General features: G+C 33.9%; 2 protein-coding genes across 2 annotated transcripts; both read left to right on the top strand.

The window, feature by feature from the left end:
• The first annotated feature begins 1130 nt into the window (after positions 1-1130).
• On the top strand, positions 1131-10224 carry LOC133200882 (tyrosine--tRNA ligase, mitochondrial-like). Its single transcript, XM_061336700.1, has 13 exons — positions 1131-1202; positions 2364-2510; positions 2607-2754; positions 3077-3255; positions 3366-3467; positions 3701-3815; positions 5123-5201; positions 5322-5431; positions 7487-7585; positions 8666-8732; positions 9003-9191; positions 9759-9884; positions 10055-10224. The coding sequence occupies exons 1-13, from the start codon at positions 1177-1179 to the stop codon at positions 10090-10092; spliced, it is 1425 nt and encodes a 474-aa protein (XP_061192684.1). The 5' UTR covers positions 1131-1176; the 3' UTR covers positions 10093-10224.
• Positions 10225-11466: 1242 nt separating this feature from the next.
• LOC133200883 (DNA-directed RNA polymerase III subunit RPC4-like) lies at positions 11467-20339 on the top strand. The gene is made up of 10 exons (XM_061336701.1): positions 11467-11660; positions 13184-13353; positions 13527-13628; positions 13858-14036; positions 14447-14598; positions 15994-16084; positions 17235-17369; positions 17585-17685; positions 18829-18984; positions 19132-20339. The coding sequence occupies exons 2-10, from the start codon at positions 13274-13276 to the stop codon at positions 19252-19254; spliced, it is 1119 nt and encodes a 372-aa protein (XP_061192685.1). The 5' UTR covers positions 11467-11660; positions 13184-13273; the 3' UTR covers positions 19255-20339.
• Positions 20340-22756: the final 2417 nt, after the last annotated feature.

Here is a 22756-nt window from a genome sequence, read left to right on the forward strand (position 1 = left end):
GTCGAAATGAAATATGAAGATAACAAACAGTAATCAAGCTCAAAAGTCCATTGAAAAAAATCAAATTGGGAGCAGAGGAAACACAGACCTCTAAAATATCAGAGGTGGGGTCAGGTGCCATAGAGGAGTAAGCATCCCTTGTTGACCAGTAACATCCTCCATGTGCTCCTAGTCATGACTGGGTAAATTGAAAAATCTGTAGACAATTGAATGTGAAAATAGTGGCCTAACAATTTGTATGAAAAACATCAGTCAACATTCAACTTAATGATAGATTGTATTTGCCAATAAGGTCATTGTATTGAGGATAGAATTTGTGACATGTTGGCTTTAAACGAGACTGTTGATATCCTTGTATTATCAACTTATTTGTCAATAGTTTGTTTCATTTGAGAATTTTTTGTAGGTAGAACATGCTCTTGCGTATCGAATCAACTGAGAGGCATAACCTCCATATACAGGTTACAATGGTATATTACTACATAAATAAAGGAAGTAAATGATTCAGGTCGATAGATGATAGAAAAGTCGAAGTCATCACATTTGTTGTTAGTTTGCCTTTAATTAAAATGTCTTTCGATCTCTCAGACTAGTAAAATATCCAAATATGAAACAGATGTGTCAGACTCTGTGGTATCTTTTAGTCTGAGATCAAAGGGATATAACAAATCAATGCAGGAATAAAAATGAATATTGTTAATTTATAAAACATCGTCCATATAAGGCCACAGCAAGAGACTTTTTCATGTTGAAGTTTCTAAATAAATTTTGCTTCATATTAATAAAAAATTAAAAAAAAAACAAACAGAAAGTAAGGAAACCTTTTTTTTTTTTACATCCAAATTTATATTTATCCCACCCTTTGACCGTACTTTGACACAGCTAGTCGCTGGTGTTTTTACATCCATTTCCAATTTTATCCGATTATGTATTTTTGTATTATTTACAAATATGGATGCGCCCATTGGGTCACACGTAAAATTTAGCAACAAATATTGAATTAAATGCTCGCGTATTCATTTCTAAATAACGTGATCTTATGCCACCATTTTATAATTAGGAAAGGAGTATTACAATTCTGACGCGTGGAGACTCATTGTTATTATCATTTGGTACTCGATCATCAATGATGTGGACCTGATTACCATCCGAATTTCCTTTATTGAAATTCTTAGCATGCTGATTCCATGTTTTGCGAGAATGTAAGGGCGATTTAATTACATGTATTTGAAGAGGTTATATTATGAAAATATAACTCTAGATACATATCAATGGAAACCCATTTTTTGTGACAGTCTATTGATACTAATGGGTCAGCGATTTTTTTCTACCCATTGGGAAAGGGTCCGGTACCGGTTCAGTTGGGAAAAATAGCATCGAAGTAGATCAAAGGAGAATTTTCTGGCATTTAAACAAATGAAGCGTATTTTCAGTTTATTCCAACTTCATTACATATTACCCCGTGTTTTAAAGAATAAACAACAAGTATTAATTGTTTTTCATATCATTGTCCCTTGTTTTCGCATTTTCATGCTTTCAGTTTGTCAAAAAGTATGACATTACGCTGTCTACACCACAGGTCCCCCCATATTAAGACTAAATTCTACTTTCGATTCAAGCGGAAGTGAAACAATTAGTCAACTTGTACAACATGTACAATGTTTCATTTAAAAAGAAATACGATGTCATCATAGTCTGTTGCTTGGCAGTTGAATTGGGAATTTTTAGTCTCAAAATTGGGAAAAATTAACGTTTTTTGGCATTGGGAACGGTACCGTTTATCAGTACCAGTTATATAAGGAAAAAAAAAACGCTGCGGGTAATATAAAGTCACCTGTGGTTTGGAGCCTGTAGCTCAAATGGGATATTAGAACAGATCTGAATATATCTAATTTAGAATCCATACAAATATGAAATGATTACACAAGAGTGTGGAAAAAAACATGGCAATACATAATATAACTATAAGGCCTAAAAAAATTATAGATTTACACTATATTTTTTTTTATAGCTATAACACTTCTACAATGTTTTATGGGTTAATGACTACCATCATAGTCCTACATACAAAATATTTTAGCTCCAATTCCACCTTACATGGAAACATACTCAAAACAATATGATTATCTGTAAATATGTTCATTGATGATACACCACAAGGAAAGAGGGATGAGAAAATCATGCATCTGAGAGGAAACCAAAATTTGAACCAGAGATCCTGATAAATGCTTTAAATACTAAGTGTACTATTTATTGTACACTATAGAATGTGTAATTACCACGATTCTTTCCCCTTCTTTTGGGTTTACCTTGACAGGTTTTCAGAAAATGTCTTAATAAATTTTGTTTACATTTTTGTTTAGGAGTGAAATGGCAATATCAAAGTTGAGTTTGCGACTATGTCAAAGAGCCATTGTGTCTCTACACAGATCATACTGCACTGTGTCGCCACGAAATGTCCTCAAACTGAGGGAGAGAGGAGTTGTTCACTCTGTTTTCCCGGCTACACAGTATGTTATAATCATTATAACAACTACTATATTTTAGCTCATAGTTCTGTAGGGTATTAGTATTAAATCAGCGTAATTGTCATTGTATTATTTCAGTATTCATGAATTGGAGAAACAGCTAGGTCAGCCGCTGACTGTGTATTGCGGGTTTGATCCTACAGCAGACAGTTTACACATTGGGAACCTCCTGGCCATTATTGCTTTGTTACACTGCCAGAGAGCCGGCCACCACACAATTTGTGTTGTAGGTGTTTATATTTTACTTGTAGTTGATTTGTGATGTAGGGACTTACTTTTTAAATGTATTTGATTTATGTTGTGTGTTTTATAAAATTTGTTAGGAAGATAAAAGTATAAGATTTACTGAAGGTAAAGTCATCATGGATACAAAGTAACCCAGTTTGCAAACTTGCATGAATCAATAACATTAAATGGTGCAGCTTTGCAACCTTGATTACTTTTTGTATCAGTGTAATTATTTTTTCATCAGTGTAATTATTTTTGTATCAGTGTAATTATTGGTATTCATTAAGAAATTTTGTAAAACATGTACATACCTGATGTAGGTGGGAGGGGCCACAGCTCAAATTGGTGATCCCTCAGGGAGAACTAAAGACAGAGACCCCATGAAGCCAGAGGTTGTGGAGAGAAATGTTGCCTCCATTACTGAAAGTCTAGAGAGAATATTCTCCAATCACCAGCGGTACTTCTGGAGGAACCAAAGCAGGGAGCTTCCAGCTGTCAGGTGATAACACAAACGAACACTTCAGGGAATTTCTTGTGATAAGAATTTTGTCTTAAGTTTACCACATGAGCACTGATTTCTATGTGGTTAATTTTTTGTATGTGTTGCAGGATTTTGAACAACATTGATTGGTACAGCAAGAAGAGTGTGATAGATTTCTTATCAACATTAGGCAGAAAGTTTAGGGTGGGCAGCATGATGCACATGTCCAGGTACAAAGTGACTACTGATAATACATGTACCAGTACATAAAAAGATGGTAACGTTAAAAAAATACATGTACAGTTTTTTTACTTTGTCTAGGATACAATGTAAATTGTAAAATTGTATAGTGGTAGTCATGATGGAGATTAAAAACTTGTCCACAAATACAAACTTGTGAGGCAAGTCAAAAAATTATTTGAAGATACTGAAATTTCTTCTTTTTTTTTGGTGAATTCTGCAGTGTGAAGACACGAATGGAGTCAGAGGAAGGACTGAGTTTAACAGAATTTACCTATCAGGTGTTTCAGGCCTGTGACTGGCTTCACCTGTATGAAAACTATAACTGTACTGTACAGGTAAGTCTTACCTATCAGGTGTTCCAGGCCTGTTACTGGCTTCACCTGTATGAAAACTATAACTGTACTGTACAGGTAAGTCTTACCTATCAGGTGTTCCAGGCCTGTGACTGGCTTCACCTGTATGAAAACTATAACTGTACTGTAAAGGCAAGTCTTACCTATCAGATGTTCCAGGCTTGTGACTGGCTTCACCTGTATGACAACTATAACTGTACTGTACAGGTAAGTCTTACCTATCAGGTGTTCCAGGCCTGTGACTGGCTTCACCTGTATGAAAACTATAACTGTACTGTACAGGTAAGTCTTACCTATCAGGTGTTCCAGGCCTGTTACTGGCTTCACCTGTATGACAATTATAACTGTACTGTACAGGTAAGTCTTACCTATCAGGTGTTCCAGGCTTGTGACTGGCTTCACCTATATGAAAACTATAACTGTACTGTACAGGTAAGTCTTACCTATCAGGTGTTCCAGGCCTGTGACTGGCTTCACCTGTATGAAAACTACAGTTGTCCCATTCAGGTAAGAATTCACTCATACAAAAGCTTCATCACCTACTCCAAGTAAGATTTCCCCTGTATAACAATTACACCTGTACTGTCCAGGTAAAATGCACCTGTACAATAATTACAAATTTACCTGTATTAAAACTACTGTATCTGTATGGAGACTTCAGGTATTCCTAAATAGAAACAAGTTGTAATCTTCATTTAAAACTATCATGTAGGTGAATCTGGAGGACAGATATACCTATCTATCTATCTTTTGATTACGTACATTTATCTATTTGTTTGTCTACCTTTAATTGATCAAGTTAAATTTTTACTAATTGGGAAGTACATGTAAGTCTTTAAGAATTTTAAAAATTGTAAGAACTACTTTGAAATTGATAAAAACTGTACTTGTGTAATCCACTAATGAATCTGAAGTTTTGTGCAGCAGTTACGAAATAATGAATACTGTTATGTAATATACATGAATATGTTTATAATATGTTACAGAGAACCAAACACTTTCAAATGAATTGTATTTCTATTCAATTGTTATTTTTACACAGACTTTATATGAGATGTACTGTATACAGGGTAATTTTTGCCCCATATTATTTTCACCCTTTCACACTTTCAAACAATTTTGCCCCATTTTAAATTCGCCCAGTCACAGTTCTGTTTAAGAAATTATATTGTGTTCTTTGAATTCACCCCATTTTAAATTTGCCCGCCTATGAGTAAGGCGAAAGGGGCGAAAATGCAACAGGAGCAAAAATTTGCCTGTATACAGTAGCTTGAATGTTATTTATATAGGTTGGAGGGAGTGATCAGCTGGGGAACATTGTGTCAGGTTATGAATTCCTCACCAAGATACACAAGAGACTTTTCTTTGGTGAGTACTATTTACAGTTTTATGTCCATTGGGAGATTTTGAGGTCACAGATGTATTGTAGCAGTTTATAGGAGGAAATGTAGGATAAACTGAACAGATTTGTGTTACTCTGTATAACAGGACTAATGGTGCCATTGTTAACAACCTCTGGTGGAGAGAAATTAGGGAAAAGTGCCAACAACTCAGTATGGTTAAATCCGGACAAAACAACACCATTTCACCTGTACCAGGTAAAATCTTCATTTATATATAATGCTCTTTTAAAAAAAAACAATGACACAATGATATTCCTTATATTCAAATGTAGAGTCACCGGTGATGAAGTCACTTCGATATAATTACGCATGTGAGTTAAGGCTAGGTATAGGCGTTTCTATGCAAATGAGCTAATAAAAGTGCATAAGAGGTGTATTTATTATTCAGAGAAAGTGTTAATTTATTTTCTTATGCATACTTAGTACCCACGATATGTTATAACCAGTACACATTATGACGTCATATTATGACATCACTGATCGTACCTACTGGGTGTAATAAAATAGGGTGAATTCACCATGCATCGGACACCCTTGCACTTCAACAAGTTCTAGCGATATCGCTACCGACCGCATATTATCAAAATGGAACTTAATATGTAGTATGTGGTTAAAATATAAATTTTTGACAAACCGCGCCCTATTAATTGAGAAAATATCATTAAAAACAGATTTTTTCGGAATAAGTCAGAATTCACCATGGATCGGACAATATTCACCATGCATCGGACATACGATATTTTAACCAGAAAAATATCATACCTAGATCTCCGTGCTTTAAAATGAGTGATATCGAAACATTTTTATCTTTAATTCAAAAATTAAACTTCTAATTAAATTTGAATGACTTTTTCGATCCACAAATGTGAAGAGATTTTAGTTGCATCACATCGCCTTAGAAAAGATTTTCAATGCTAGTAATAGGGCAACTCGCGCCTTTGTCTCGTGGGTTATCATCATCTAGTTTTAAGAAATAAATTGAGTCCACTTCTAGTCGTCATATATCGATTATCTGTATTTTCACTGAAAATTTAGAGTTTCTATTTTTTATTTCCGTAAAAAACAGCTGTCATTTTGGGTTTTATAATATGAAAATGGAAGTGATTACCCATGCATCGGAAAGTGTCCGATGCATGGTTAATTTGTGTCTGATGTAAGGTGAAATAAACATACTAGTTAAAAACAACTCTAAAATATATTATTCAAACATTGAAGTAAAATTTTTGAAAAATTTCTGTAAAATAATCAATTATTGATAAATTTTACTTAGGTCCGACCTGTTCCGTTGACATCTATTTAAAAGAACGACAACTCTAAAAATTGCAAAATCGTAAAATTCTGGTTACTCCCCTTTGATGATGCAAAATATGACGTAATTTCAAGGCCATTCTTGTGGTATTTTTATCACAACATGAAAATAAAAATCGGCATCATTAAAAAGTTTGAATCTTCCCCTTTAAGACAGAAACAAGTAAAAACACGAGGAGACTCGGGTTCAATGAAAGTTTATTGCTGAAAGTTGTCCGAAGCAAGGTATGTGTCCGATGCATGGTTAACTCACCCTACATCAACAAAACAGCTTTGGCGCAAGGGATTATCCTATTTATTTAAACATAGAAATTGTATAATGCTTAGAAGAATATTCTATAGATTAGTAAAACTGCTGCACAAATCCAAGGCATTTTCTCATTTGATCGAAATTTGAGGAAACTTATACCAGACTGTACATTTTTACCCTTATTCAACTTAAAACTTTACAAATAGAAATTATACAACCGAGCTGTTGATATTTGTGCAGCAATACCAGCAAACTTTGGAATATTTTGCTTCTAAATATACCTTGTTTCAGTTAAATAAAATAGAATATGCCCTTGCGCCGAAGCATTTTTGTTGATATCCATTATAATCTCTTGTAGTAAAGAACAATGACGTCATAATATGACGTCATAATGTGTACTGGCTGTCTCATGTCGTGGGTACCAAGTATGCATTAGACAATAAGTTTAAACTGTATAATAGATATAGTCCTTAGGCATTTTAATTAGATTATTTGCGTAGAAATGCTTATACCTAGCCTTAACTCACCTGCGTAACAGGGGCAAGTTAAATTCTTCATTAAAACTGTGTTATTTTCCAGCATTTTATTAACTTCCCTGATGTTAAATTCTTCATTAAATTTGTATTATTTTCCAGCATTTTATTAACCTCCCTGATGTTTAAATTCTTCAATAAATTTGTATTATTTTCCAGCATTTTATTAACCTCCCTGATGCTGATGTAGAGACTTACCTCAGGCTGTTTACATTCCTGACAAAAAGTGAGATTCAGGACTGCTTAGCTGACCTGAAGGTGTGTAAAAATACAGACAATATAGAGATGTGTAGCAGAACAGGGGTGTGTAAAAACAGAGACAATTTAAAGATGTGTAGCAGAATAGAGGGTGTGTAAAAATAGAGACAGTACACAGATGTGTAGCAGAACAGGAGTGTGTAAAATTAGAGACAATATAGAGATGTATAGCAGAATAGAGGGTGTGTAAAGATAGAGACAATATAGAGATGTGTAGTAGAATAGAGGGTGTGTAAAGATAGAGACAATATAGAGATGTGTAGTAGAATAGAGGGTGTATAAAAAATAGAGACAGTACACAGATGTGTAGCAGAACAGGAGTGTGTAAAATTAGAGACAATATAGAGATGTATAGCAGAATAGAGGGTGTGTAAAGATACAATATAGAGATGTGTAGTAGAATAGAGGGTGTGTAAAGATAGAGACAATATAGAGATGTGTAGCAGAACAGAGGGTGTGTAGGGAATATAGACAATATAGAGATGTGTAGCTGTATGGAGGATGGGAGGAAATAGAGACCATTTAAAATTTTATAGGCTGTGACACAGAGGGTGGAGAGGAATTGGAGATAATTTAGGACAGTGTAGCTTATCAGAGAATGGATATATAAAAAATACTTATATTCCTAACCTGAGATTGGAATTGAAAAAAGATATCTGATCTTAGAATGGATAGAAATTGAAGATAATAAAGTATTGTATAGCAGAGCAGAGGATGGGTTGGATTACTGGTTGATTAATTTTAGGAATGTTAATTTAGTTGATATGAAATGGAATAGAAGATACGTATGTAAGTGAACTCAGACAATAGCTGAACTTAGATTGGGTAGAAAATAGAAATGATCTAAGTTTTTGTCATTGATCTTAGGAAAGGGTGTGTTATGTAGATAATCTAGGACTCCACAGCTGACCAAAGGTAGGGTAGGAAAGAGAAATGGTGAATCATTTAGCAAATTTCTGATCAACAACTTACAACACTCAGGATGCTGTTTTGTGCATGTGTTTGCAATAAGTTTGACAAAATTTCAACTAAATTTCCTAATTTGTTGTAATTCTAAATAATCTCCTCTGTTCCTGATAGGAGAGACCAGAATTAAGAAGATCCCAGAAAACAATAGCAGAGGAAGTAGTTAAACTGGTTCATGGAGGTAAATTTAATTTTAAAGGACATAAGTTTGGTATTTACTATTTAAATGTGGATGATGTGCAATTTTATGTTATCCTTGACTAATCATTCAGTCAATTTAAATATGAAGGTAAAAACTTTAAGGTCGATATCAAATAAGATTGTCTTTGGAACATATTTGTTTCACTGATACATGATTTTTTTTTTTTAAGCATGTGCCTTGCTGTGTAGTCTTTTGTTTTTGTTTTTTTGTTTTTTTTTTAACCAAAAACGATTCCAATTCCATTACCAGAAGTAGGACTGGAGCAGGCAGAGAGGTGGACAGATGTGTTTTATAATCAGAAGGTAGAGACCCTGGCTGTTCTTACTGACCTGGAGGTCAACATCCTCTTTAGGAATTCCCTCATCACCTCCCTCCCTCTCTCTCCTGGACTGAGACTGGCCGATGTCTGTAACAGAATCAAGGTCTTCAAAAACGAAGGTAAATTTATTGAGCAACTTATAAAGTTTGAATTCATTAAGTTGCAAACCCTCTCTTGATTGGATACTGTTTAGGTACTTATTTAGCAGTAATTGCATTTAGCGTCTTTTGGGCTGCTTCATGTCGGCTACTTAATGTCCACATTAAAACATGATTTAAAATTATTGTTTTCAAGACTCAAATGTGCTAATTTACGACTGCAATAATCAGCTGAAGAGGAGCATTGCACTAAATTTTGAGTGTGCTAATTTATATACCTTTACGGTACTGTAGATTCCTAATTATATGCGAGGAATTAATTATCGCATAATTTTGCAAGAAGCTCCATGAAATAAAATTACTCCCTTTTATTTCTATGGTGCTGAACTCCATATAAAATCTAATGATCAACTGCCCACTCGCAATTTGATGTCTAAGAGGCATTTTGTGATATTAAGTGCTCGTGTAAAATAAGGAATCTACAGTATCATTGATCATTGAAATCTGATCTCTAAATTTGCTATAATGTGCTCCGTCAAGATTGACACTGATAGAAACTGAGTCTGTCTTTAAATTTTCATCGTAAAGGTGAAGCGGAGGAGAAGATAAAGTCGGGTCAGGTGAAGGTGAATTTTAGACAAGAAAAGAACCCCGACACAGTGCTGAGAGAAATGGAACACATTCTGCCAAATGACATCACTCTTATAACTCAAGGTAAAATTTGAATACATCACTAGGGATCTTTAAACCGTGAAGCAACATAAATGCTAAGATTACTTTTTTCAATGGTAATATTTTTTTGCTAATTTTTCAAGGTATAAATACACACAGATACAAAACATTGTTAATGTCACTTACTTCAGTAGAATTTTTTTTCATTTCAGGGAGAAAAATTCACCATGTTATCAAGTGGGCATCCTAGTGATTATAAGACATAGGTTTTATATGTGTGAATGATAGTAATCAAAACATAGTGAACTGACTCTGAAGTATTGCTCCTAGAATGGCTCTGATGATAGACTTGGTGTGAATAATAAATTCATTGATTGTTTAAGTACTTCACTGTTGTTTTGAAGACTGTGTTATGTCTGAGCTGTTGTGACATAATCAAGTACAGTTGTACTTTGGTATTTTGAACACTGATATCTTAAATACCATGGATATATCAAAGTGATTTGAATGTCCAAAACACTTTTTCTTTATATATTTACCCTCAGTATCTTGAATTCTCAGCTATCTGGAATGTTTATCTCAGTCCCATTGAGTTCAAGATAATGAGGTTTGACTGTATATGTTACTTTCTTCTTTCACCTGAAAGAAATTTTTCACTGTAAAAGTGATATCTTTCACTGTGAAAATATAAAAAGTGCAGCATAACTTGAGATTTTTCATTCCCTTCACAAAGTATGTCATAAAAAAAAAATACTCCCTGTTACAAGATAGCAAGAGTAAATAAACCTGACAGACTAAAACTGCCAAAGTTTCTACAAATTGTTAATATCCATGATTACAATTTTAAATCTCACAATCCCTTTGCTATGATGTCTTACAACTCAACTAAGTCGTCATAGCCTACGACACTCTGTGAGACATGTTTTCACTCATGCTTCATCAAATAACCAACTCGTGCAATAATTTCCAAATCTAACTACAAAACATTGAATATCCTCTATTTCTTTTTTTAAAAAAAGATTATAGGTATTTTTCCTCAGAGTATATATTAAGTAGCTTGTTTATCACACTCAGTAATAAGATGTGGCATAAATACACTTAATGTAGGACCAAGATGCATGGAAATGGTTTAAAAAGAAATTAAAGAGTGATAAATCTCTTTTTTATGATGCAAGTACGTGTGCAAGTAAACTTTTATAACACAAAAATCTAACTTTTTAATTGCATTCAATCTATGAATTGGCTGGAAAGACACTATATGATTTTGTTTCCAGATTAATTAAAGGCAAAAAAACTAATACTTTGTTTTTTTTTGTTTTTGTTTTTGTTTTTTTTTTTTTTTGTTACATTTTAGTATATTTCAGAAATATGAATTTTTAGTTACAGATGTAATGTTTAAGAAAAATGTCTCGTTAACATGTTGAGTTTTATTGAAAAAGTATTCATAGTTTTCAATTTTATCCGATTATTTTTTTTTCAATTGCGGAATGATGTAACGTAGGCATGATTGTAACGTAGGTTTTGATTGGCTGAGTTCAGTAACGAGAAGAAAAAGGACCGACGACAGGCGACACGAGGCTACTAGTTGAGTTTCATTAACTGTTTCCGTCTAGTTTATTGTTTACTTCACGTTAGGTAATATCTAAAGGTTGAAAAACTCTCTTACTCATCTTTTACTAGTCTTAATAATACAGTTTTGATTGTGAAATAGATGCATAGCACGGTGTTTATCAGAGGAAATGCGGACTTGCGTTGATCATTGTGTGGGACTTGCATCATGATGAGCTGACAGCAGCACCGGCACTAATTTCTGGAAAAGTAAGCTATCTCAAGTCTTTTTTTATGATAAATGGATTCTAATTTGACTGCTGTGATGATGTTCATGTGCCAAACTTCTTTAACATTTCGTTGTGGAAACTCAAACTGGTCACATTACTGTAGTTTTGAATTGGTATAGACAGTGCATGGCCGTAGGAACAAGGGGGGGGGGGGGGCGTGCCCTCCAATAATTTTGCCGATATATAGAATACTATAGAAAACATTGCTACGATATGCTTGTGCCCCCTCAAAAATAACGTCTGATGACCTTTTTTTTTTTTTTTTTGTCAAGGAATTTTTGGTAGTTGATAGTGCCCCCCCCCCCAAAACTGAAAATGCATGGTATGTGCCCCCCCCCCCCCCCCCCCCCGAACTGAAATTGCTTCCTACAGGCCTGCAGTGACCGAGTGAGATGAAGTAGGTTTAGTTAAAATAAATGTAAAAGAGTAATATTGTAAATACTCATGTTACCAATTTATTTTTATAAGTATTTTAATTATATATATCTTGTAATCTTGGTGAGATTTGTTGAGACTAAATCCCAGACTAGTGTCATACAAAGTGACTCGGGGAAATCTTGCCTGGACTTCGACCGCTTGTTTTGATCAATACAGGCTGAAATGAATTCCTTGCCTACTTCAACTTTTTGCTTTGGACATCCTTTTAACTCCCTGTCACTATAAAACTTTTGTTTCTTACCTTTTAAAGGTTTAAATCCAACCAAAATCAAGTTGTTGATTTTTTCATAGCACTGACGTATTCGTTCAAACCTCCAACGCCGAAGAGTTCCAGCAATACTTCGTTCTACTATGATTTCCTGTAGAAATGAACCATAGTACGAAGATTTTCCCGAGTCACTTTGTGTGACACTAGTCTGAGATTCGTATGAGACCTCTATCCAAAATTTTAAGTCTCGACAAATCTCGCTGAGATTATATATCTTTTAGCCATTAATTCATATAGGAGTGACGTGAATGAAGCTCAAGGCTAGGATTTTGATTAATTTCTTAGGGGCTTGGTTTCAGGATGTTGTATTTTATTCATTGTGTGTCTTTCTATGTCTAGATAATATATTGATTATCATAAAAATTGAAAATCGCTGAAATTTGCTGTTTTTGAAAGTCATATTTCAAATGTGCAGAAAAAAATAATTAGGTTGACACTCGCCATCTTGGATTCCAGGGAGTGCCTCAGATCACACTTGATTTTAATCAATTTCTACACTTTTTCTACTGGTGTCAAGTGAGATGTAGCTTCAAAAATGATTGAATAACTCCCTTCTATCATCTGCTGCAGATATGCACTTACCATATAAAATATGCAGTGAACCAAAATGTCCTTGATACCTAGCACTGAAATCAAAAGCAATTGAAGTGATGATTTCTAACTATGTAAAGTGTAGAAGCATCCTGTAATTACATGGAAATCTAGAGAAAACAGTTTGGTGAAGCTTTGGCCTCTCTAGACTTTCTGTGCAATTCCAAAATACCTTTAATCTTCTGTATTTACTTTTTTATGTTTAGACTAGAATTGAACCAAATCTGAAGCTGAATAAACAGTCTCTGAAGAAGCTTCTAGTATTGTGAATTCTTTAAATGATGTAAATCACAATAATGGCAGAGGGCAATTCCTCAAAGGACATACCCCGAGGGCTAATCAGCAGAAGGGGTCTGCCCTCAGGGAGAGGAACTAGGTACGTTTTAAAATCACAAGCAGTGCATTATACTACAATCAAACTTTATTTTGAAGGTAAAAGTGATTTCTAGGATAGTCTCAATTTTGCAAATGGGTTTTTCCAAGAATTTTTAAAAAAGTATATTCCTGAACATGATAAGAATTGTTAAAGGTATGATTTTTTTATTGCAGACTGCCTTCAATAGGGAAGCCTAGAGACCTTACATTAGGAGGAGTACCAAAGAAAGTTTTTACCCCCAACATCCCTGCTAGGAGAGATAAGAGTGCTGACAAGTATGTTGATGATTTATTAATGAGATGCATAGGGAAAAAAAAGAAAAGAAAAAGTCTGTGGGTGAAAAGAAATATGTATATAATCTTTTCAACAGATTTTGTTTGGTTAGAAAAGTTCGTTCAATGGCTAGATAATTTCTATGTTCTTTGTTATTTAAGTAAATGTGTAGAAATAATTATTTAGTATCTCTGATTTGAATTACTTTTCAAACTAGTACATATATTTTAGAACTGAAGAGAAAGGAGAAGGGAAGAAGGAAGGAAAACAAAAACCAGAGAAATCTGGAGGAAAAGATGAGCGAGGTAGAGGCAGAGGACGTGGCCGGGGCAGAGGAAGGGGGCGGGGCCAGGATGTCATTCAGTCCCACTCCATCTTTGAACAAGGCCCAACAGAGAAGATGGCAAAAGGTTAGTTAAACACTGTTTTAGATCCCCATAAAATGGTAGAGACAAATATCTGGTTTTCTTACTCTTTAATTTTATGTTTAGTGTATGCAATATTTAAGACATGCTAAATCTAAAAATATTGAGGAAAGTTTATGGTCATTTAAAAGCATGTACAATTTACTTGGAAAAACATGTGCATGGCATATAAACTTAACTGAAGATCATACTATAATTGTACTATTCCTAACCCTGAATTTGGAATACAATTTAAAGTTAAGTGTAACAGGGATGGGAGTCAGTAAGGACTTTGGCAATTATTGAGACAAATAAACAGGATTCATTCATTGAATTCAAGTTGCAACAAATATTTTTCATAAAATTGTGACAATAACCAAACACATATTCTAAGTTATCATAATTATTTTCTGCAGGTTCTTCAGTATTTGAGAGTTATGGAGGATCAGGGCCTAAATCTGGTGGGGGAGGGGGTGGATCTTCAGCAGGTGGATCTAAGCTGGGCGTGAAGAAAGAGAGGTCAGATGAAGAAACAAAGGAAGTCCTGGACTATCTTCTGAAAGATGATGTATGGCTATGTAGGAGAAACTTTGTTTTATGTTAAATAGGAGAAACTTTGTTTTATGCACAGGCCTTTGGATCACTTAAATCCGACTTAAAAAAAGTGGGGTGTATAAAAAAGATAAAGGTATGGAACTCCTTACATAGGGTACCCACTTTCGCTAATAAAATACTTTTTGATCGAATGCTCTAAAATTTTACTTTCTATTCATATTTATTCGTATATAATCAATATACATTACCACCAAAGTTCATTCCGAAATTCCTTGTACTTCCCGAGATATGGTGAAATCAATTCCAAAATTGATCTACTTTTTTTTACTCGACATTAGCTTGGGCCCTGGTTATTCACATGTATACAGATGGTGTTTGAACTGCAACGAACAGCTGCATAGTATTTGCACAATCTTCAACATTTTAAAGTTGATTTTTTACTCCATATCTTAAGGTTAAGTCAGTAATAATTCCTTTCGCGAAAAATTTTTTTAGAAACGTTTGCTCCAACAACTTCACAGCCATGTTGTTTATTAATGTAAAAAGAACTATGATTGAATGAAATTTTCCCGGAATGTATAATTTACCTTTTGATTTTTTAAAAATTATACCGCTAAATTCTTGGTGGTAACTTATTAAGACCATATGATCAAATCAGATAAAATTTTGTAGAGACTTGAGTGCTAATAAACAAATATTCAGAGAATATAGAATAAATTCCGGGAAGAATTTGTCCCGTCATTCCCGCTTTACAATTAGTGTAACTTTTCAGAGGCCCAAGCTTATGTAGAGCAAAAAAATAAGGTCAATTTTGGAATATGATTTCAGCATATCTCGGGAAGTATATGGAATTTAGGAAAGAACTTTGGTAGTGATGTAGAGTGTTTATATGTGAATAGTTATGAATAAAAACTAAAATTTTAGATCATTTGGTTTAAAAGTATTTTATTGGCAAATGTGAGTACCCTACGTAAGGAGTTCCATACCTTTATTTTTTTTTATCAACCTTAATTTTCAAAGCGATCTAAGGGCCTGTGGTTTTATGTTAAATAGAAGTTTGATTCATCTAATTCTGCTAGAATTATACATAAATCTCTCCAGAGAAATTAATTTTCCTTGTAACAAAATAAAAGTTAAAAAAAAAAGATTTCTTGGAGCAATATTTTGAGTACTTGTACAGTGTACATGGAGTTGATAAATATCTTGAGTAATTGTACAGTGTACATGGAGTTGATTAATATTTTGAGTACTTGTACAGTGTACATGGAGTTGATTAATATTTTGAGTACTTGTACAGTGTACATGGAGTTGATTCAGAAATTATGTTACTGGATTTATAAATTCCACCGAAATTGAAATTCATCAAAAAAAATTGCTAGAAATTTGTTTTACTTTTGTTTTCCTTCAGTTTATTGCTGGTCCCCTTTCTGAGGACAAGGACATGGCACCAGTCCACTTACCTCTCTGTATTGTAGAGGACATCAAACCTGCTGTTAAAAGTAAGATTTTCAGATGGCAGTTGTATAATCCATGTATCTCTGTATCAACATTAATTCTGATAATAATCAAGGCTATACTGTATATTTGCATTCAATGGAATTTAGGATACATCGCAGATAATGTACTGTTTAAGTTTGTTTCAATCATGGAGTAAGTACAAAACTTATGAGATACAATCTCGGTATGTTCTCGATACATCCTCGATCAGCGTGTGTTCTGGTGAATGCTCTGCTTTTGCAAAGATGTTAGAGAAAAATCTGTTCTTACTTACTAATGATGTCATTGTGATGAGATCATCAAAAGGACAGAAACAATCTTGTACATGTATATGATGGTTCATTAAATTTAGAAACAAATATGCATGTATGTCGAATTGTACTTGAATTTTTAAAATAAGACATTGATGATGTACTGTGAAATCACAGGGGGGCTTAGTTTTCATTGTTTTAGTAGTATAAAGATATTCACAAATTAATATTCTCCACAAAATGTTAAAATTTACACTAATTCAATCACCCATAAAATCAAATCCACATGAACTAATTTTTTTTTTCTCAAACCATGAAAATTGACCCCATAAAAATAAGTAAATTTCAGTATGTGTATTGGTTTGAATTTCAGTATGTGTATTGGTTTGAATTTTAAGAATTCTCCTGATCTTGTATTTTAAAGCTTTCAGTCCATTTATGTCCTTTCCATAAATTCCTGCTATGATTTGTAAACTGATTTTGTGATTAATGTATTTGATCATTTAATTTCTTCCTATTTATAACATCCTTGATCAGCTGTTATTCCGGTGAGTATGCAGCTTTTGCAGGATGTGAAATGAACATCTGTCTGAGTGTTCAGTGTTCAAGTTCAGAGATCTTTGTGAACTTCTCATTCAGTCAGAGACAAAGCATTTTGACATTTGTAGGACCAATAGAAGCATTTTATAATTCTTCAATAGTCTGGGCAAAAAATAATATTACAAATACTTTTAAATAATTCATCTTCCCTTATAGCTTATTTGCTAGTGTAACAAATTTAAAAAAATGCATGAAAAATGAATGCCAACTGGACCAAAGAAAAAAAAATTAGGCTATAGAAATTGTCTATTACGTTACGCATATGAAAAATGTATTTAAAAAATCAAATATTATTTTAAAGTTGAAGCAGATTCTGGTGATGTGGAAATGACAGAAAGTGTTAAAGCCAAGGTGGACATATCTGTTAAAATTCCAACCAAAGCCAAGCTGGCCCAGGAGACCTGTCAACACATGTTCTCTTCACTAAGTAGTGGGGGTGAGTTTGGGGAGGTCCATCTTTAAAAGTTTGATCATTTGGTTATTTCTGATCTTGAAATATTACTGTATTAAGAGTTCAAAGATAGGTTAATCACTTACTGAAAATACATTCAATTTACAGCTGTTCAAGTTACACTGAAAGGTTCAGGAAAAAATATTTCACTCTATGGAGGTGATACTGTAATATGTTTGTTTGTTTTTTTTTTAATGAAGACCCAAACCAGATGGTGTTTGTCCAGTTTCCTGACGTTATGCCAGGGGTACCTGCTAGTTATGGGAAAGAAGAGGATGCCAAAGCCAGCAACAAAGACCAGGTATTAATATTTAAATTCCGTAGCCATTTTATTTGAAAAGACACAGTTTTTTGCATTTTTTTTTCTACATATCTCCATGCTTTAGAATTTTTGAAAGTCTTTTTATATTTCAACAAGTTCTATTGAATAGAACTCGTATTCTGTGCCATTGCAGGCAGATTTTTGAATGTAGATTTAATGCGTTGCAATCGCCAATTTTCTTATTGATAAGATATAGCTGTAATGAGCACCAGAATTTATAACAAAATCAGCGGTAATGAGTTGGAATATTTTGCGGTAATGAGTTGGAATATTTTGCGGTAATGAGTTGGAATATTTTGCGGTAATGAGTTGGAATATTTTGCAGTGTAGCAGTAAAGGCTGTAAGGACTTAAACTGAATTCACTAAACAAACAGTAGTAATAATGGGAAAGACTTATTATTTTATCTCCTGGAATTCCCCAGAATTACACTGTAGTAAAAATCTGAAAATTTTATCATATAATGTGCTATATTTTAAAACAGAGAATGTTGAATACTTAAGATCAAGAAACAATGTTTTGATTGAAAAGAATAAGGGGAGATATTATAAAGTGAAATGTTAATAATTGTTATTTGTGAATTTAAAAAATCTTAAGAAATGGTACAGTAAAACTCATTTAGTACGAACCAGATATAACGAAGTTTTTTTGAGATCCCTGGCAAAATTCTTAGCAAATCCTTGTAAAATTTTATGGTTATAAAGAACATGGATATAACGAATTTAATTTTGTATCGTTTATAAGTTAAAAATAACGTAATATATATCTTTTATAACGAATATTTAAGATCACAAAATTTTAAGTATTGAACTGACATTATTTTCCATAAGTATGTATGTCTGAAATTAAATTCATCTAAAATGTTTAGTTCTCCAAGATATTTTTTGTATTTAATATTTCCCTGAACATATTCGGTAGTCATACATGAAGGAAAACGTGTATTGCGAATTCACTTTATGTAATTTTACGAATTCGTTATAGGGATATAATGAATTACAGATATAGCAAAGTAAATTCAAAGGCCCCTAGGACTTCCCTATAGCTGAGTTTTACTGTATATGTCTGTGTATATGAACTAATTAACTTGATGCATGTAAAATATTCAGTTATTGGTTTCTTATAGACAGAGTCCTCCAAGAAAATTGGTGCCAGTCCCCTGTCTGGTTTTTCAGAAGGTCACATGGGAAAACTGGTCATACGGAAATCGGGACGAACCTCCTTAATGCTTGGCAATGTGGTGTTAGATGTGTCATTGGGAACCAAATGTGGGTTCCTACAGGTATGGGAACCAATATATGTATAAACAGGGATTAACATGTAGTACCAATTACTTCAAATTTACAGCATGAAATATTCTTATTTTGAGCTTTAGATTTGCAATGCTTTATGTATTATTAAATTTAGGTGTTTTGTTTTTCATTTTCAGGATGTTGTTTCTATTCACACTGACAGTGGTGGAATGGGAGACATGAGTGTTTTAGGACATGTGACACACAGACTTATCTGTACTCCAGACTTTGACTCTCTTCTTCAGGCCAATCAGACTTAATAACAATGGAGTGATCATTGTGTGTAGTGACTTTCTGTTTACTTGTGACATTAGCCTTAACTAGATATTGTTGAGAAGGTGACTGTCTCAAAGGATCCCACTTTTAGTACAAGACATAAGGATGAAAGGGACTTGTTGGGGTTTGACCTTGATCTTTGACTTGCACCATCCTTGGGTGAGGTATGAGTCATATGGCACCAAGGGGAGAGGAAATATGCTCTTGACAAGGATATCACACAGATATCTGTTTGACTTTGACCTCTGAACTAAAAACTTGGTTCAAGGTCAGCCTTAACCCACAATGACTGCACGAGCCAGGTAGGAGCCAAGGGGAGAGAAAAGATGCTCCAAACAATTTTTATACGGAGAGCTGCTATAACCTTGACCTTTGATTAAGAACATTAGTCAAGGTCACTGCACAACCTTAACTCATGGTCGTTTTGTGGCTATAATGTGACCAGATAGGGCCAAGGGGAGAGGAAATATGTTTCTTTTTTTTTCAAGATGTTTTTTTTATTCTGATGTTCACTCTAAAAATTGGTTCAAGACCATTGCATTTAACTCTATTCATGGACACTATAGTATTGTGATTTCAAGCAAGATTAGACCAAGGCGAGAAAAAATATGTTTGATTGACCTTTGATTATGAAAATTTGTTCAAGGTCAAGATATCTGTGTAAAATCCTTGCACATTTTCTTTCCTCTTGGCTCCATCTGGCTAACACCTTACCCAGAGAGTGCCCATGGGTAAATGTGTTTGTCAGAGGTCAAGGTCAATCTTCAGTTTTAGTATTTTACATGTCCCTTTCATCATAATGTTCTTTACTAAAATTGGGGTACTTTGAGAATGTGCACCATCAAAACAATATTTAGTTTTATGAATATTTCGAAGGCCACCTTTGAAATAACCAAACTGTGAAAAAAGAATCAGTTTTCAATTAACGATTGGGTACACTTGTACTGCAGTTCTCTCAGACATAACCAGATTTATATTGTTTGATGTTAATTATAGTAGGGGGGCTTTATACTGCTCCTTTTAAAGTTGTAAAATGAAATTATTGTTAATAAAATAATATTAAATTAGATGGTTTATTACAAGTAGAATTAATTTAAAGTGATACTGATTAAGTATTTTTTGCCACCCTGTTGCATTTGATTATCACACATTATACATTTATTGACTGGGTTCAAGGGCAACGTGTTTTGTCGAACCCAAGAACCAAACTGTTTGCCTGAGGCCGTTAGGCCGAAGTCAAAGAGTTTGGTTCGAGGGGTTGACAAAACGCATTTTGCCCGACAACGCAGTCGATAAATGTTTTGTTATACCTTTTATTTATTTATTTTATTATTATTATTTTTTGGACATACATTTAGCTGACCCCGCCCATTATGTGACATAAGCAGTCCAACATCTCATCGACAGGTCCAATATCTCACTCGATCTTTTTTATGCCCGCTCAGTAAAACATTGGAAATGTTAGACATTTTTTTAGTATTGATTTATAGGAACAAAGGTATAACAATATCAGTTATTACATCTTGAGGCCTTGGGCTTTGTAAGAAAAAGTAAGTCATGGTAACCTGCCTTTTAGTTTTTCTGCTATGAATTGTCTATTTATCCAGTACAGTTTGAAGCCTGTGATTACCAAACTGTGTTGATTTATGCATTTTGGGATCTTGGGATACAGTTCGGTATCTCGAACACTGATGTCTTCTATACCATCAATATGTCAAAGTGAATTGAAGTCCCAACCCCTTATTTTTAAGTATTTTACTCTGGATATCTCGAATCCTCTGATATCCTGAAGTTTGTTCTCGGTCCCATTGAGTTCTAGTTAATGAGGTTTGACTGTATATATGCTTCTATTCATTATCCTTTAGCTACAAATCATTGAAACCTGTCAATCTCCAGCATGGCTTTATGACCAGGTCTAACTTTGCAGCCTTCCAACAGTGATTGAAAATCGTCAGTGATAAAACCTAATACGATTTCAAAATCCCAAGAACCCCAGTCCACTCCCAGTGTTTTGGAGAATTTGAAAGCTTATACATATACTCCTCCTCCCCCACCTTTTTGTTATTTAATATATAATAAACATCTAAAGTTATCTGTATCAAGTCTTTAGACTTTATTATTTGACAATGTTTTGTCAACAATAAGTTAATAACCATGTTAGTAAAAACCCTGATTATACAGAATCTCATTTGACCTGTGAATTTTTTTGGCATCTTTATTTTTATATGTCATTACGTCAGATACATGTATTTTGCCTGAAGAGGAGAAAGCAATGAAAACGAATTGTTTCATTGAAGTTTATGTAAAGTACATATATGTATGCATCTACATGAGTATACATGTATGTATCTTGTTTGATCCTGAGGTAGCGTTATAGAAACTAGTTTGTAAAGTGTGAATAAATTATAAGCCTCTTTTTTGGATGTGTATGAAGTGATAACGGCATTGGATCACGTGATGATTAGCATAAGCGGCTAAAATTGAGAAGATAGTAGTTTGCATGTCAGTTATAATAATTCTTCAGATGCTGTATATGACTTTATTTTTTTAAAATGGTTGGTCAGATTGAAATTTCTTAAGTGGTCCATTTCCAAGGGGGGGGGGGGGAATCATGTTTTACTCTATTTGAACCAAGAGATCAGTTCATATAGACGTTTTGGGCACAAGGTACCTGAGTGCATGCATTATACATAGGGAATCTTTCAATGATGAAGTAGACTTATGTAAGGATTTTTTTCCAGACACGTATAATTTTTGAAAGGGGGCAGCTAGAGAAAAAAAATGCAACTTACCTGAAAAAACTCCGACAAGCAAAACCAAACTCGAAAATCCTATTTCCGGGGGGTGGGGTGGGGGGTGATTAGTGCCGGGGAGGGGGGGCAACCAGCCTTTAAACGAACATTTTCAACAGTATAAGGTTATGTTTGGGGGAAAAAGGGGGGTGTTACAAATTAAAAAATGTTGAGGCAATTGATAATAATTTTTTCTGCATTTTAACGAAAGGGTTCTGCGATTCATGAAAAGGTAATTTGTTCCACAATGAAACATTGGAAATACTGAAAAGAATTTTAAACAGATTTGTTCGTAGACGAATGTCATAATTGGCTGCAGAACGTAAAATATAATTATCAGAAGAAATGAATTCAAAAGACCCAAATTAGTCAGAGTAAAACGCATCATTTTCAATGGGAAAAGCAGGTTGGTGGATAATATTCGATATATTTCGCTAAAAATTAACAAATTTTATCAGTTGACCTATTTTTTCCACTCCCTACCCTAAGGGTATTAGCAGAGTGTAGAAATGTCAGCTGTCTTCATAATAAACATAAGAATTTTAAAAGATATATATCGCCTCCAAGATAGTTTTAATCCCCCTCCCTCATTAGTATTAACTCTCTTCCAAATTCATCACTATTTTAGTCCAATACCTTTAATTGGAGACTGGGTTCAAAATATTTTATTACAAAGGACCAATATAAATAAATT

Source organism: Saccostrea echinata, unplaced genomic scaffold (genome assembly GCF_033153115.1).
Source record: "Saccostrea echinata isolate AGI-Se365-2 ecotype Australia unplaced genomic scaffold, CSIRO_AGI_Sech_v1 ptg000041l, whole genome shotgun sequence".
Lineage (NCBI taxonomy): Eukaryota > Metazoa > Mollusca > Bivalvia > Ostreida > Ostreidae > Saccostrea > Saccostrea echinata.